Here is a 16,941-nt window from a genome sequence, read left to right on the forward strand (position 1 = left end):
CTAGGGCTGGCTCTTCAACACAGAGGGAAGTTCTGCTCACAGCCTTGCTCTGCCCTTTCAGGGGCAGACGGGGGTCACCTGACGCAGGGCCTCCCGTCCTCGGACACCAATGACCCCCTCCCTCTGTCCTCCCAGGGGCCCCCGGGGCCGCCCGCGCCGCCCTCTGCCGCCTCGCCTCGGCCCGCCCTCCCCGGGCGGCGGCCACCATGTTCTCCTGCGTGAAGCCCTACGAGGAGCAGAACTACGCGGCGCTGAAGCGGGCCTGCCGGCGCCGGAAGGTGCTCTTCGAAGACCCCAACTTCCCCGCCACCGACGACTCGCTGTACTACAAGGGCAGCCCGGGGCCCGGCGTCCGGTGGAAGCGGCCCAAGGTCAGTGTCGGGTCTGCACCGGAGCCCAGGCCACAGGCGGGGCCACCAGGGGCGCGGGGCGCGGGGCGCGGGGCGTCATCCCGAGGCCGGAGGTGGCTGAGATGGTGGAGGGGCTGATGCTGGGCCCTCCTGCTGTGGAGTTTGATGTGGGGGCCGGGGGAGGGGGGGAGGAGGGAAAAGGTGCCAGGAGAATGGGCCCTAATCCCCTCTGCCCTGTCAGGACTCCCAGGGTCCCTGTTGGGATAAAAATGAGTTGATCTCGGTCTGCGGACTGAAAGGTCCCAGGTTCGATTCCTGTCAGGGGCATGTACGTTGGTTGCGGGCACATCCCCGGTAGGGGGTGTGCAAGAGGCAGCTGGTCAATGTTTCTCTCTCATTGACGTTTCTAGCTCTCTATCTCTCACACTTTCTCTCTGTAAAAAGAATCAATAAAAATATATAAAGAAAAAAAAACTTAAAAAAAAAAAAAGAGGTGATGTGACCTTCCTTAGTGAAATTCAGGCGTAAGTGACGTGTAAGTCCCATTTAGTGTCATCCCAAGAGCAAGGCATACACGTTGCTGATTATATTCATAATGACTTTGAAATAGCCCTTGGCTGTAAATGGCAAGTACTTATTATGATGATTAATCAATAATAACGACAGTGGTAAACACTAACAGCCCCTCCTAGGGCTGTTGTGAGCGTTAAAGAGACGGAGCCCGGGAGCTCTTACCCTCAGTCCAGGCGGCTCTTACCCTCCCTTGTGGGGAGGGCGAGGGACCGGCGTCTGGCTGGCTGCTTCCGGGCCGGGGGCCGGCTGAGGCTGGGACGTGGCGGGCGGACGTGTTGGCCTCCTGGCTCGATTCCGTTCGCTGTCACCTCCATTCCCCAGTGTGAGGGCGGCTGTCCTCGGGGCCGAGGTGATGGGGGCTCGGGAGGTCCCCGTGGGGGTGGGTCCCCAGGAGGGACGGGTGCAGAGACGGAGCCGGGCCGAGGGCGTGGGGCCGGGAGGAGACGCCCGCTGCCCAGGAACCAGAGAAGGCGCCTGCCGGGGAGGGCTGCGCGGCTGATGGCGCGGAGAGAAGACAGGGGCTTGGGACTCCCGCCAGGCGCACCTGGGAGGGGGCAGCGCCTGGGCCGGCGGTGGGGGGCGGGGAGGGGGGGAGGCGGAGGCTGGGTCCTGGTCCTTGGGGCGGTGTGCTGAGGCCGGGCCAGCGGGGGGGTGGGGGGGGGGAACGACGACGACGACGACGACGACACACACACACACACACACACACACACACACACACATGCTCTGTGGAGGGTGTGGTCGGATTAGCCCTGGAAAGTTCCCTCTGACACCTGCACGTGTGGGGAAGTTTATTTGTTTATTTATTCATTTATTTATTAAATATATTTTATTGATTTTCGACAGAGAGGAAGGGAGAGGGATAGAGAGCTAGAAACATCGACGAGAGGGAAACATTGATCAGCTGCCTCCTGCACACCCCCTACTGGGGATGTACCCGCAACCAATGTATTGTACATGCCCTTGACCGGAATCGAACCCAGGACCTTTCAGTCCACAGACCGACTCTCTATCCCCTGAGCCAAACCGGTTTCTGCAGGGAAGTGAAGTTTAGTTTTCACATTCCTCTTCTAGAACGTGATCTCCAGTCCCCGCTAACTCAGAAAATCCTGTGTATTTCTGCCCAAACCGGTTTGGCTCAGTGGATAGAGCGTTGGTCTGCGGACTGAAAGGTCCCAGGTTCGATTCCGGTCAAGGGCATGTACCTTGGTTGCGGGCACATCCCTGGTAGGGGGTGTGCAAGAGACAGCTGGTCAGTGTTTCTCTCTCATCGACGTTTCTAACTCTCTATCCCTCTCTCTTCCTCTCTGTAAAAAAATCAATAAAAATGTATTAAAAAAAAAAATCCTGTGTATTTCCTTAGATGGAACAAGGAAGGGAAACAGGCTGGGAGGGGGAGGTGGGTGCTCGGAGTGTCCAGCGAGCTGTCAGCAGAGCTGGGCCGGGACCCAGGAGCCTGCCTTCCCAGCCCCCCCGCCCCCCTTTTCTCCCCGGCAGCAGACAAAGGGCCCGTGCCGCCTCAGACCTCAGCCCGAGAGCCGGGAGCCGCGCTGGAATCCCGGGCCCGCCCTGGTTCTCCAGAGCGCCCAGGGCCTCCTGGCTCAGCCACAGGATTCCTGCTTCTGGGCCACCGCTCCCACGCCTCGCGCCTTTGTCTGCTGCTGGGGAAGGAGCGGGTCTCAAAGGGCCTTTGTGAGGCCTGGGTGAGAGGAGGAGGGGGGACACTGGCGCTCACTCCACCCTTTGTGCCATCCTGACCCTTTCCCGCTCTCCTGCCGTCACCCCGACATTTTCGGTTCGTGGCCGGTCCTGGCCGGTCCGTGGCTGGTCCATGGCCGGTCCGTGGCCGGGAAGGAGGCTGGTGAGGCCGGCCTGGGGAAGTCTGGGCTCGGTGCCCTGAGAGGAGGAAGTGCCAGGCGGGCAGGCTCAGCACCCGCCTGCTGTGTGACCCTGGCGGAGTCTCTGCCCTCTCTGGGCTGCTTTCTTTCCCGGCCACACCGCCTCCTCGTCCACCCCCCTCCTCACGGGGCCGGGTGTGGGGCCGGCGCAGGCATGTGGGGGTCGGCACGGAGTGGGCCGTGTCTGAGCCGCCTGGCCTCGATCGAGGTCAGCTCCAGGCCCGGCCTGACTGAGGGGTGCTGGAGGGGAGAACCTGGGGACCAGGGTGTGACGGGCCTGTGTCCCGGGCAGGCTCTCACCCCCTGACAGGATGGGGCTGGTGGGGCAGGAAGCTGGGCCGGGCTTGCCCCAGGCGGGTGGGGTGGGACTGGGGTGGGACGGCCCAGCAGGGTGACCGTGAACTCCCTGCTGCTTGGCCCTCGGCCAGAGGGAGGAGGGCAGCTGCTGTGGAATCCCACTTCCTGGTCCTGTGACCTGCCTGTTTACAAACAGAGTGAAAGCCGGCTTTCCCGACCGCCCGGGAGGCCCTCTTCTCTCTCAGGCGCCTCCAGCGCCTCCTCTGCCAGTGCGGGCCCCGCGGCCTCCGGCTCCCGAAGGGGCTCCTCAGCCAGCACCCCCGCGCCCCCCCCCCCCCCCCCCCCCCCCCGCCTTTCTCCAGATCGCAGTGAGCCGGCCGGTTTTCAGCCCTTCCCCTCCCTGGGCCTCAGTCGCCTCACCTGTAAACGGGAGAGTAATTCTCACGGACCCTTTGGGCAGAGGACAAACTGGCTCCCTCCCTCCCCGCCTGGTGGGCCTTTGCCGGGGACCCCGGGCTGGGCCTGCCTACAAAGGCCCATCTCTGCTGGGCTCGGCAGCCGGCCTGGTCCTTCCAGTCCCCCTCCAGGGTGCCCCACCCAGGGCACCTGCCTTGGCCCTCCTCCTCCTCCTCCTCCTCCTCCTCCTCCTCCTGCTCTTCCTCCTCCTCCTCCTGCTCCTCCTCCTCCTCCTCCTCCTGCTCCTCCTCCTCCTCCTCCTCCTCCTCTCCTCAGATTCATTGTTCCTTTAGTTCAGTGAACACCTGCTGGCTCAGGTGGGGAGATGAGAGGGGAAGGGGAGGTCAGCTGTGACTCGGGGATCCCCATGCAGAGGGGGTGTGCTTCCTTCTCCCTCAGGCCCAGAGCCTTTACTAGGGGCCCCTTCTCATCCCTGAGGAGGCAGAGTGCCCCCCACTCTCTAGCCAACACCCTGCCTCCCCCTCTCCGCAGAGGAGCCTGCAGGCACCTCGGTGGGACCCAGAAGGGCGCCGGGAGGGGTTCTACAAACAGTACTAGTTTGGGAACCTCCCAGCACTCTCCCGGGGTGGCCTGCTGGTGCCCAGCCCCAGGCCGGGCTCTGGCCCCCTCCCCTGGCCGTGCTGAACACGGCCCTTCACGCCACGAAGTGGGCGGTTTGCACCCAGGCCAGCACCCGGGCCTCTGCCCTGCCCGCGGGCGCTCCCCTTCGTGGCATCGGGCATGGGATCGCTGTGGGGCATGGGGTGGGGGGCAAGTCTGCTGCAGGGATGGGGGGTGGGAAGGACGAGCTATAACCCTGAGGACTCTGCCCGGTTTCCTGCTCCAGGCAGAGGTCCCGCTGCCCTTCTCAGCCGGTTACCCAGTTTGTCTGGTTGATTCCCGCTTTGTTATGTATATTATTGATTTCAGAGAGGAAGGGAGAGGGAGAGAGAGAGAAACATCAATGACGAGAGAGAATCACTGACCGGCTGCCTCCTGCACACCCCCCACTGGGGATCGAGCCCGCAACCCAGGCATGTGCCCTTGGCCGGAATCGAACCCGGGACTCCCCAGTCCCCTCAGTCGGCAGGCTGACGCTCTATCCACTGAGCCACACCGGCCAGGGCTCCTGCTGTGTTCTTAGACTCGGGGGGAGGTGACTGGGGGCGGTGAGTGCCCGCGGAGGGGAGGGAGGAGCGTGGAGGTGCCCGGGTCCAGCTGCGTTCCTGTGTGCACACCGGGCCTGCAGACCGACAGACATTCTTGTTGCCGCCAAGGGGGGTGGTTGTGGGCAGTGACCTGTGTCGGTGGAACTGGTCTAAGGACTGGGAGGGCTGAGAGGTCACCGCAGGTGCAGAAGGCGGAGCCCCGGAGAGGGCCCGGCCAGCCCAGGGCTCACAGCAGGGGCCTGTCGGTCTGGTCCTGCCCGCCTTCCCTCCAGGGCTCCTGCCCGAGCCCAGCCCTGGGAGGGAGCACAGGTGGCCCGGAGCCTGGGGGAGGATGGCGGCGAAGGCGGGGGCTGTCTTGAGGCTGTGGCACAATCGTGTTTGGGGGGATTGTGTTCCTCAGTCCCCTCCGGAGCCTCCGTGCCCACCAGGGCTTTCTGTGCCCGCTCTGCGGGGCGGCCACCTCCAGGCAGCCTCCCCGGATCTCTCTGGGCTCGGCTGTCACAGCTGTGCGCTCGTGGAGACTGAGGGTTCCTCCTCGTCAAGGGCCCTGGGTGTGGGCGGGGGCCTCCCCGGCCAGCTCTGTGCCTGCGCCCGGCCGCTGGCCGCTGTGGAGGTGAGTGGGGGCCTGGGCTGCCCCTGACCCCTAGGTCTCGTTGTTGTGTAGTGAGACCCCCCAAGCTAGGCTAAGGGCATGTGCAGGGGACCAGTGACTGACGGGTGGCGTTGGCACCCATAACTCGCAGCCCGCCTGCAGGCTCTGGAGCTGCCTGCCTGAGCGGGGCTCCCAGCTCACCTCTTCCTGTGTGGCTCTGAGCACGTGACTTAACCTCCCTGTGCCTCGGTTTCCTCGTCTGTGAAGCGGAGGTGCTCCGTGCCCCTCTCGCCGGACTGTTCTGGGCGGGTTCCCAGTCCTTGTGAGCATTTCCTGTGATGGTTCCGTTCAGGGTGCCCAGATGGCCTCCGGGCCCGGGTGCTGCCACCTTCCAGTGGTTTCTCTGGGTGAGGCCGGTGAACAACCTCTCCAGCAGGGGGAGCACTCCCGGACCTCCGCCTCCTCTCTGCCCCTCCCAGGACCCCTTTCTGCCACAGTCAGGGCAATGCTGGGCCTGGAACCCAGGCCTCCTGACTCCTGAGTGCATGCCCCCTCTCTCTCTCTCTCTCTCTCTCTCTCTCTCTCTCTCTCTCTCTCTCTTTCTCTCTCTCTCTCTCTCTCTGCCCCTCCCCCCCGGAAAGTCTGGAGCCGGAGCCCTGTTCTGGCGGTGGTGGTGGTGGGGGGTGTTGGGGGGAAGGAAGGGCCAGGCTGAGACCGTCTGTTGCTGTGGGGAGCAGAGTTCTGGGTGGGAGCCCGCAGACCTGGGTTCTGTCCATTGGTCCGCTTACTAGGCTGGTGACTTGAGCACCATCGCCCCCTCCTGGGCTCGGTGTCCCCCGCTGTGGGATGGGCAGTCGTGTCTCTGTCCGGGGCTCTGGAGGATCTGACGGAGGAGCGCCTGGGAAGCCGCCTCTGCTGCAGGCCTGGAGACGCCAGGCTGCGGCTGTCTCTTCCCGTTGGGCTGTGGCTGCGGCTGCGGCTGCGCCATCCAGACAGGAAGCCCCCTCCACCCCGTCCTGCTGGCCTTGCTGGGCCCAGGGAGCCGGGCTCCGAGTGCTGCCTGGGAGGGAAGATAAGGAGGCAGCGGGAAGGGAGGTGAGACTTCCGGGTGCTGCCTCGCTGGGTTCCTGCGACCTGGGGCAGCGTTCCTGCCGTCTGTGCAGCTGGCCCCCAAACTGGCCACTCCACTGCCCCGTCTGGAGCCACTCACATCCTCAGAGCAGTCCTGGCCTCCGTCTGGCCCTGCAGAGCACCCCTCTTCCCAGGCAGAGGTGGCAACAGGGCTCCCCAACACCTTAGTGGGAAGGGACAGCCCCTTGCCCCGTTTTCCCCCACCTCCTTTGCACAGGGCAGGAAACAGGGGCTCAGAGAGGTTGAGCCATTGGCCCAGAGTTGCACAGCCAATGGTAAATAAGAGGGGGGGACGGGGGGAGCAAGAATTTGAATTCTGACTTCCGGACTCTCAACCCTCTGCTGGCTGACTCCGGTAGGACCTGAGTAGCTCTGTGTTGGCTGAGCTGGCTCCGGAGTTCACCTGCTGACCTGGAGGCAGGCCCATGCTGTGTGGTGGGCATCGTCCCACTTCCTGGGCCGCCGTGTGCTCCTCTGTGAAATGAGCACCATCCCGCCTCTAAGGACGACGGGGAGGACTGATTACAGTGCCAGCAGCGTGCCTGGCACCGGGAAGTCTGTCCTAGTGTTTCCCTCCCTCCTACCACCCGTTGTGGCCGGCCGTCCTTGGGGAGCAGGTGGGGGTGAAGATGCTGATGGGTGAGGGGGGGCTGAGGCAGGCTCTGGGAGTGTGTGGGAGTCTGCTCAGCTTGGTTTGGCCTTTGCTTGCTGTGTGCCCCTGACCAGCCGCTGCCCCTCTCTGAGCCTTCATTCCTCATCTGTAAATGGGATGACGATGTCACACTTCCATATATATATATATATATATGTGTGTGTGTGTGTGTGTGTGTGTGTGTGTATATATATATATGTATGTATGTATATATAAATATATATATATATATATTTAAACATATTTTATTGATTTTTTACAGAGAAGAAGGGAGAGAGATACAGAGTTAGAAACATCAATGAGAGAGAAACATTGATCAGCTGCCTCTTGCACGTCCCCTACTGGGGATGTGCCCGCAACCAACGTACATGCCCTTGTCTGGAATCGAACCCGGGACCCTTCAGTCCCCAAGCTGAGGCTCTATCCACTGAGCCAAGCCTGGTTTGGCTGATGTCATACTTCTGAGGCAGAGGGAGGGAGGGAGGAGGGAGGGTCAGACTAAACAGTCGAGGCTGTGCCCACAGGGGGCATGCTGCCTCACGTCAGCTCCTGCTGCTCCCGCCCTCTGCACTCAGCACGTGTGCTCTGGGTGTGTTCCCCCCGTGCCCTCGCGCGGCTTCATGGCCGTGGGCACGTGGGGGCTGCCGGTGCTGGAGCAGGACGTGCTGGTCAGGGAAGACCCGGGGCAGGAGAAAGGGGGTGGCCCAGGGCCCGGACCCCGAAGCCCTTCCACGGAATTCACTCACCCGCCTTTGGCAGCGAACGGTTCTTCAGCCAGGGGAAGCGGGGAGGGCCTTCCGGGAGCTCTGGGGGAAGCTGGCGTGGGGAAACCCACCGGCCATGCGGGGGAGGGGGGCAGCCTGCAGGGGGAGACCAGCGAATCTTACACTAACACCGAGGCCTCCTGTCGGCTTCCCCAGGAGATCTGCCAGGACCCCCGCCTCTTCGTGGACGGCATCAGCTCTCATGACCTGCACCAGGGCCAGGTGGGCAACTGCTGGTTTGTGGCAGCCTGCTCGTCGCTGGCCTCCCGAGAGTCGCTGTGGCAGAAGGTGAGGCCTGGGGGGCAGGGGGGGAGCGGGGGAGAGGGAGCCCAGCCTGGGCCCGCACGGATCTGCAGTGGGAGGTGCGGCCGGCCTCCAGCATGGGCTGACTGTTAGACGCCTTCCCCTCACCGCCAGCCTACGGTCCCTGGGCAGCGCCTGGGAACCTGCTCCCTCAGGGATTCTGGTGTGTTTCCCCCCCCGCGGTGGGGCCCGCAGTGTCCCTGGGCCATTTGGCTGGACATTTGTACTTGCGAAATGTGGAAGCTGCCTGAACCATGTGCGGTGGGGAGAGCCCTCTCCCTGGGGCTCGGAGACCCCTGCCAGAACCTGCTGTAAGATACGCCCAGCCGTGACCTCCTCTGGGCCTCAGTCACTCCCCGGTTCAGGGGCAGTTAGCCGTGAGTCACGGCTGATGTTCTGGACCTGTGTCCCCCAAGGGTTTAGGTTGGAAAACACGGGCGCTGGGCCTTACCCTTCGCCCCCTGGTGGCAGCAGTCGGCAGTGCAGCCCTTAGGGAGGCCTGGGAGCTGGAGCAGCGGGGGGCTTGTGCTCTCTAAAGAACTATCCACAGGGGTTCACCCCCGGGTTCCATGCCAGCCAGTTACAAGTCACTGCCCCGTCCTCATCCCTGCCCTTTCTGCTCTTCCTGGAGGGGCGTAAGAGCACCGGGCACCTCAGTCTTACAGGCTCAGGTGCCAGCCTCCGGCTCACCATCTGGCTTTATGGAAAGTCGGTTATCGGGCGGCTGCCCCTGGGGGAGACGTGAGGGTGGGAGGAGGCCTGGCGCGGGGCTCTGTGAGCAGTGGCTGCATTACCAGTGTTCGGACCATTCCTATCCTGCTTACCTGGGAATTGTTACCCGTACAACCGGGAGCAGAGTGGGTTTGTTCTCATCAGCCATCGGAGGGAGCTGTGCCTTCGGCTGAGGCTGGGACCGGTGGGGCCCCGCTGTCATGTCTTCTGAATGGAGTGTGACTCTCCACAGCCGCCCCAGGGCGGCCATCCCCGGAGCCCGGCCCCCGATGGTCCTGTGGGGGTGGAGGGTGGCTTCAGGCTGAAGGGTCCTTGCAAAGGCTCAGCCCGCAGACATGGGTGCCCTGGGGGCGCCGGAGAGCCACATGCGGGCCTCTGGGCCTGGACAGGGCTGGGCCCTGCACTGTGCTCTCGGGGAGCGCTGTCCTCGGGGCTCCCACCACCTTTTCTGATCCCTGGGCAAGGTCCCCCCGCCTCTGAGCCCCACCCTCCGCTCCGTCAGGACTAGTCCGGGGACGGAGGCGGCTCACGGGATTCCTGTGGTGCTGGCCTCGCACTTCCCGCCCAGCTGGGCCCTGCTCCTGGCCGGCAGCCCCACAGCTGTCCTTGCTGCCGTGGGCATCCTGGGGCCTCTGGTGGGGACTGCTGTGTCCCCCCCCCCCCCCCCCGGGGAGTGGGGTGTGATCATCGGCAGGGAGGAGCCCCGGCCTGCTCCTGCCCTGGGCGCTGGTGCAGCGGCTCCTCTCACCGAGGGAAAGGGGCCCAGCACCTGCAGGCGGCCTGTCGTCGATGTGTGGCCTGTGGCCGTGCAGACCTGTGCTTGTCTCCGGCCAGAGGTTCTCCTGCAGAGGCTGGGCACCTGGCCTGGCTGGAGGCTCCGGGGGCCGGGAGGCCGACGTCCCAGCCCTCGTGTCCCAGGGCTGTGGCTGGTGGGTGTTCGGGACTAATTGCTCTCTGCCTCCTGGAGCCATGGGGCCGGCCCTGGGGAGCTCATTACGGCTCCTTCCCTCCCTCCGGTCCCTGCCGACGGGCCCTGTTTGTTGTCACCCCTCACCCCCGGGCCTGTGGCCCTGCAGGGCCTCCCTGCCCCGCCCTGTGTTCTCCACAGAATGGGTGGGGGCGGCCGGTCTGCCTGACCTGCACCCGTGCTTGCCCCACCCGCCTCCACGAAAATGCCCTTCTCTGGGGCGCTAGGCCGTTACCTCAGTGAACCCTGAGGCACAGTGCTTGGTAGCCAGCCAGGCCCGGTTTCACTCCGACCCGGTCCCTTGCTAGTCATGTGACCTTGGGCCGGTCGCGTTCCTTCTCTTGGCCTCAGTGTAAAGCTGACCTTTCCAGCCCTCAGGGTTGTGGGATAATTAAAGGACCTGTGGGGGGGGGGGGGGAGAAGAGAAGAATGGGGGGGCGCTCAAGTCCATGGCATAAGGGGCAGTTTGCATGCGTTAAGCCCCCTCCCTGTCCCCCCTCTGCGCTCTCACCTATTTCTCTGTTCTGAGGGACAACTCCTGGCAGCCAGCCTCCCCACACGGGACCCCTTGAGGGGGCATTATGTCCTCCCAACCTTGACTGTGTGTTCCTTGGGGCCAGGGCATGGGCCTCGGGGGGACCACACGTCAGGATGTGACAGTGGGGTGCAGCATGTGCCATCCCCTCCCCCAGAGCCTGGCGAAGCCCCGGGCATGAGGGCAGGCCCAGTCCCTGCGCTGAGCCTGGGGCGCCCGGGCCCAGGAGGGCATGCGCTGTGCCGGCCAGAGGAAGCCGCAGTGAGGGCAGTCCCGGTAAGAGCTGTCCTGAGGCCTGAGGGCGGGCGCAGGACCGTGTTCCACTTAAATGTTTCCATGCCACCCGGCCCGGTTGTATGAGCAGCTCATCCACCACATGTTAACTGAGCACCAACTTTGCCCCAGCACCAGGGACAGAAGATTTGAAAAAAATAAACAAAACAAAAAAAAAAACCCACAAAGTTACTGAAGGTGTTCTTTACCCAGAAACAACCAGGCGGATGGTTTTCCATATTTCCTTCCAATCTTTTTCTATTTGGGGTTAAAGAGATGTTCATTTACTTTGTTTTTAAATACACAGTTTTGCAACCACACATGCAAGTTTGGAGCTTTTCTCCTCCTGGTGGTTCCTGCGTCCGGCCTTGGGAGGGGCCTCTCACGGCATCTGGGCGCTGAGCGGCCTGCGGGCGGCAGTGCCCAGTCCCTCCTGCACGCCCCGCCTCCCCTTCCTTCCTCTGGCTTCCCTTCCCGGCTTCCCTGGCTCTCACAGGCTCTCCCTTTTTCCCTGTCCGTCTGTGTGGCCCAGGTCCTGCTTCCCCCTCAGGTTCCCCCTGCAGGTCCGTGACCCCCTGCCCAGGCCGAGGCCAGGCTCTCTCGGGGTCCTGTGGCCCCTGGTCCCCCGCAGGTTCAGAGAGGGTGGGCATTCTCTGCTCTCAGGGCTGCTTCCAGCCCAGAGACTCCCCTTGTAAACCCTTACAGGCTCATGCCCTTTTCCCTCCCCCGAGCCCAGCCCACCCTATCGCCATCCCCTCCGAGTTCCCAGCCTTCCCCACCCCATCCATGCGCAGTCCTGCCGTGCCCCGGGATTACCGTGCCCTGTGCTGCCACCCTCGTCACCCCAGCTTCCGTTCTTGACAACCTGTCCATCAGTCAGCCTTCACCATCAGCGCCCTTGATCTCCCGTTGCCATGGTGGCCACAGCCTGTGCCTGGACCTGCTCTCCCTGCAGGTCTTCAGCGGAAGGATCCATCCCTCCGGCCTCCCTTTCCAGGCACCCCCTCACTCCTCCACCCTAACGAGCACTCCTGCCCCTAAACCACATTTTCGACCACATACTCTCTCCCCATCTATTCATTTCCTTGTTGTTGTCCTTGGTTTTGGGACCCTGTGGTCCATCACATCAACGGTTCCCTCACCATCCGTCCGTCCATCAGTCCATCCATCCATCCATCCGTTCGTTCATCCATTCATTCATTCATTCATTCAGCACGCACTTTCTGAGGGCTCCTCTATGGCGGGCCCTGCTAGGTGCTGGCCTACAGTGACGGGCCAGACAGACCTGGCCCCTGCCCTCTCAGGGCTGATGGTCTAGTGCACATGTGTCAAACACAAGGCCCGCGGGCCAAATCCGTCCCGCCAGGCCTTGCAATGTGGCCCGCACCGCGCTGTCATCACTGCACTCCGCTGCGTTTCCATCACAATGACAGTTTATGACTGTTCAGTAAACCATTCGGCCCGTGATTTAGGCTGGATTTTAGATTTTGGCCCCTTCTCTGATTGAGTTCGACACCCCTAGTCTAGTGGAAAGACAGGCAAAAGCCAAGCAGATGTCCAGCTAAAAAGCCACGCTTAGTGCGGGGAGGAGAGACACAGCTCTGCTTACGAAGGGACGAGAAGCCTCTCCCCCTCGGTGACTCCTCGGCCACCTCGTTCCTTCTCTGCTCCTCCAGCTGCAAACTGGACGGTGCTGTGAGGGTCCAGCAGACTCACTCCCGTCTCCCTGTCAAACACTCCTGGGGAATGGCTGCCAGCAGCTCCCAGAACGGACCCCAGGGCCGGCGGGACCAGGTGCTCCGACCTCTGCCGTGCGGGTGGCCCCTGGTCCTGCCGACGGGCTCGGCTCCGTCTGGCCAGTGGCCGTGCCGTGGTCCCCAGCCCCTCGCGGTGTTTCCAGGGCGCCCCGTGGGCCGGGCCTGTCCTCTCTTCAGCGTGGCCTGTCAGGGCAGCAGCTGGCCTCGTCCCACCCACCCCCAGCCGCATTCACACACTCCGGCTCCTCCATTTGCCCATGTCAGGGCTAAGCCCCTGGCCCCACCTCTGGCACAGGGGGTGCCGGTGTTGGTCAGAGGCTCCCCCTGCCTCAGGCTTCCTGGGGAGACGGAGAGGGTGGGCATTCTTTGCTCTCAGGGCTGCCTCCAGCCCAGACCTCCCCAGGTAAACCCATGCACAGGCAGAGCCAGAGGTGAGATTCTCGTGGAGGGAAACCTGGGCATGTGGCCGCCGTGCGCAGGCCTGAGCAGGGCCCGGGCACAGGGATCATCCAGGGCTGTGGTTCTCCGAGCACAAGCCCCAGCCAGCAGCGCGCGGCAGCCGGGGGACCTGCCGCCGCCCAGGGCCCGGCAGAGATCGGTTAAATCGGAAGCTCTGGGTCTTGAGTCCTACGGGGGTCCTGGTGCTCAGTAAAGCTTGGGGGCACGGGTGTCGGTGAGAGACACTGGCTGGGCCGGGGCTCTCGGGGCATCGGGGAGGCAGAATCGCGAGGCCTCGGTGATGGGGTGCAGAGGCTGAGGGGAGGCTGAGTCAAGGATGGCTAAGAGGTTTGGCTCGGGTGACTTCAGACCTCAAATCAGCGGGCCCCCGGGCCCTCCAGTGAGCCCCTGCACACCCCTCCCCCACCCCCCGCCCTGATTCCGGGCTCCCTCTGCTCCCTGCTCCACAAACAAGCCGCTCCCAGCCCATCGCGGTAGCCAGGGAGGTTGCCACAGCAATTGACATCAGCAATCTGGTCCCCGAGGAGCCTGCCACCCTCCCGCCGCCTGCAGGGCCTCCATTCCTTGGGGGACACTCGCCCTCCTACACCCCCCTGTTTTGAGGACTGGGTGGAGCTGGGAAGGCCCATTGGCCAGAGGGGAGAGGAGGAGTCGAGGTGGGCGGGCCCCTCCTGGGGGCCTCTGTGCCTGGGCAGGGAGGCCCCAGCTCACTCGGCTCCTGGACGGAGGTGGAGACGTGGCAGAGGCAGCGGCAGCAGCACCCGGTGGGCCATGGCGGAGGACGGGCCGAAGCAGCCGCAGATCAGCATGCCGCTGGTGCCGGACGAGGCCCTGACCAAGCAGATGCGGCTGCGGGTGGAGAGCCTGAAGCAGCGCGGGGAGAAGCGCCAGGACGGGGAGAAGCTGCTGCGGCCGGCGGAGTTCGTGTACCGCCTGGACTTCACCCAGCAGCAGAAGCTGCAGTTCGAGCGCTGGGACGTCCTGCTGGACAAGCCGGGCAAGGTCACCGTCACGGGCACTTCCCAGAACTGGACGCCCGACCTCACCAACCTCATGACGCGCCAGCTGCTGGAGCCCGCGGCCATCTTCTGGCGCATGGAGGGCTCGGACGCCGTGGATTGGAACGAGGCCGACGCCCTGGAGTTCGGGGAGCGCCTGTCGGAGCTGGCCAAGATCCGCAAGGTCATGTACTTCCTCATCACCTTCGGCGAGGGCATGGAGCCGGCCAACCTCCAGGCCTCCGTGGTCTTCAACCAGCTCTGAGGCCGCTGCCCGGGGCGCCCCCTGCCCCCGCCCGCCCGCCCTGCCCCCTGCGCTGCCCCCAGATGTGTATTGGGGACCTGTGTTAGTGGCTGCGCTCAGCTTGTGCAGGACCCCCAGGCCTATGTCCTTCCGCTTCTCCTTGCCTGATGCCGGCGCTCCAGAAGCTGGACCGGCTGCCGCTGCTCCTGCTGTAGACCCGGAGGCCAGGCCGGGGCCAGCGTGCGAAGATGGAGCGTCCGTGGGCACCTGCCTTCTCTGTGCCTCACCGTCGGAGAGAGACTGAGGGAGACCGAGAGGGACACCACAGACACAGACAGGATCCAAAGAGCCAGCCAGCGGCGTCCTCTGCAGACGGGGAGATGGAGACGGAAGCGGGTCCCCGGGGAAGCCAGCAAGCCACGTCCGGGAAGGCGCTGCTCCTGGGCTGGCCTGTGTGGGCACCTCGGGCCCTCAGGACATTGGGGCGGGAGGACTGGCTGGCACGCGGGAGGCGCTGCAGGCCTTGCTCTTCTGAGAGTGACTTCAGGAGGGAGAAGTGAAGGAGCATAAAGTCGTGTAGAGATGTACCTGTCTATCCATATAGGTATACACGGAGAGAGCACGCTGCCTTCCTAGGGGTGTATCCTGGAGTCTACTACGCCTGCCCCGTGCTCAAACCTGACTTGAGATGACCTGGGATAGAATTGCCGGCAGGTTCACGCCTGGGCTTGGTCAGCGTGACCTCAGGGCGGGGGCTTCCGGAGCCGGGAGGCGCTGAGGTTCGGACAGTGATCGGGGAACAGAGTAGAATAGGGGTTTCCCTCTGCCTGGGCGAGGGGGGTGGAGGGGTGCAGAGCCCTGGAGCTGGGATGGTAGGTTCAGGGGCCTCGGGTGTTCCCAGCTCACCGGCCAGCAGAGGTGAGTGTGCCACCTCTGTGCCGTCTCCGGCATCTTTAGTGGAGCTGAGGGGTGGGGGCGGCCTGCTGGGGCAGCGGTGATGGCCGACGGTCAGAAACAGACTGCAGGGGGCCACTAGTGTGGTGGGAGGACAATCCTCCCACCAGAGAACTCGAGACACCATGATCAGCAGACTCAGCTCCACCCACCAAGCCTCGCGCCCGGCACAGGCCCAGTGAGCCCCTGAGAAGGAGGGGTCTGACCCGCCTGGTGCCCCCAACACCCTGCCACAGGCCAGCCTGGCTTTTGTCAGGGACGTGCCCCCGACATTCCCTCACAAAGCGGAGCCTTTGGGGGCCACAGGTCCTGGGAACAGATCCACCGAGAGATGGAGGTCAGCCCTCCCCTCTGGCCGGGGCTGCTGGCAGGCGGGCCCCCACTCCGGAGGTGTGGGGGGAAGTCTGGATTCTTCGGGTGGGAGACTGGCTGTGGTGTGGGCTCCGGTCCTTCCTCACTCAGCTCCGGGCAGTTTGGGATGTGCTTAAAGTCCTGGCATTGCCTGCTTTGCTTCCCCTGGGGCTGGCCCTGCCCCCTGCCTCTTTGCTTGCCCTCTTCTGCAGCTCTGGGGACCCTCTTTTGCAGACTGACTGCCTGTACCCCCACCCTGCCCTGTGCGTGGCCCCAATAAAGCCTGTGAGCCCTGCCTCCGTGGTGTGCAGTCTCTCGCCGTGAGCCCCCTCCCCTCACAGCCCAGAGCACCCCTCCCCAGGCTTCCCCCACACTCCCGACTCCCCGCCGGCTGCTTCCTGGGACGAGGCCAGAGTGGCCAGGTGACGCCCGTGGTCAGGCAGCAGGAAGGAGTCTGGAACCAGGTCTCCTGACCCCCATTGGGCACCAATGCCCCCGGCGGCCCCAGCCCGGCCTCTGTATGGGGGGGTGGGGGGGGGAGCGTGCAAGCCGTGCTGAGGCCACAAGGAGGCACCATCTGGTCTTCAGGGGCCCAGAGGGGATGGGAGGGGTGCACCAAGCTGTGCTCAGCCTGGAAGGCGGGCTGGGTGAATGCAGATGGGACAGGGGAGTAGCTAGCGGGTGGGGTTAGGCCTGTGCCCGGGTTTCACCAGACCGACCCCGCATCACCAGTTTGCTGCCTGACCTCAGGCAGCTCCCAGCCCCAGCCTCTCTGGAGCGGGCAAGCTGCTTCTGCAAAGTCCCTTCCGCCCTGCCTGTGACCTGGTAAGACTGGTATTTCACATCCCAGGGTCCCATCCGAGCCGTCTCAGAGCTCTGTCCCTTGCCGTCTCTAACTCACTGCTTTCTGGGGCAGAGAAGAGGCCCGAAGGAGGAAGCAGCCGGCCCCACAGCACAGAGGGCGGGGGCAGGCTCTGGTCTGTGGCCTTTGCCTCCATGACATGCCCCCACCCCCCACCAGGATGAGCAGAGGCGATACCTTCACTTACCCAGGGCCTAGGTTTGGGCGAGGCTAGTTTCTTCCTAGAGGCCAAGGTCAGACCATGCTTCTGAGCCCACACTTGGGGTTTTGCTTGCAAACAACCTGCTGCTTCAAAATGCCCCCCTAGCCCCCCCCCCCCACACACACACCCCTGGCCACGTCTCACATCCCTGTTGTCCCCCACAGCTCTCCGCAGAGCTCCGGCTCACACCTGCGCGAGTGAGTCCACAAGGATTTGAGCCCTGCCACGTGTGGGAGTCCTCAGGGAAAATCCTGGGAGCATCCAAGGGCCGGGAACACCAGGGGGCGCTGTGATGCACCCATTAGTGGGGTCCAGTGGTTTCTGAGGGATTCAGCAGTGAGTGCTGGTTAATGGGGTCCCGTGGTGTGAGGGGGCCCCAAACCCCACACAGTGTTTACCTCTCTGCCTGGCCAGGCAAAGTG

The 16,941-nt window shown here is 63.9% G+C and overlaps 2 protein-coding genes across 3 annotated transcripts in view; both read left to right on the plus strand.

The window, feature by feature from the left end:
- The window catches only part of CAPN5 (calpain 5), a 55,332-nt gene that overhangs the window by 20,481 nt on the left and 17,910 nt on the right, over positions 1-16,941 (plus strand). The window contains exons 2-3 of one of the 2 annotated variants that reach the window (XM_036428537.2): positions 136-371; positions 8,039-8,170. In XM_036428537.2, the coding sequence (XP_036284430.1) occupies positions 207-371; positions 8,039-8,170 (297 nt within the window). In that variant the 5' untranslated portion in view covers positions 136-206. The remainder of the gene's footprint in view (positions 1-135; positions 372-8,038; positions 8,171-16,941) is intronic. The other variant, XM_036428539.2, reaches the window with a different exon arrangement.
- On the plus strand, positions 13,536-15,787 carry LOC118713010 (olfactory marker protein). Its single transcript, XM_045577414.1, has one exon. The coding sequence runs from the start codon at positions 13,680-13,682 to the stop codon at positions 14,169-14,171; it is 492 nt and encodes a 163-aa protein (XP_045433370.1). The 5' UTR covers positions 13,536-13,679; the 3' UTR covers positions 14,172-15,787.

Source organism: Pipistrellus kuhlii, unplaced genomic scaffold (genome assembly GCF_014108245.1).
Source record: "Pipistrellus kuhlii isolate mPipKuh1 unplaced genomic scaffold, mPipKuh1.p scaffold_m20_p_9, whole genome shotgun sequence".
Taxonomy (NCBI): domain Eukaryota; kingdom Metazoa; phylum Chordata; class Mammalia; order Chiroptera; family Vespertilionidae; genus Pipistrellus; species Pipistrellus kuhlii.

Bases quoted from the DNA above. Each gene is read 5' to 3' on its own strand.
- LOC118713010 (XM_045577414.1), top strand. From the start codon at position 13,680: ATGGCGGAGGACGGGCCGAAGCAGCCGCAGATCAGCATGCCGCTGGTG.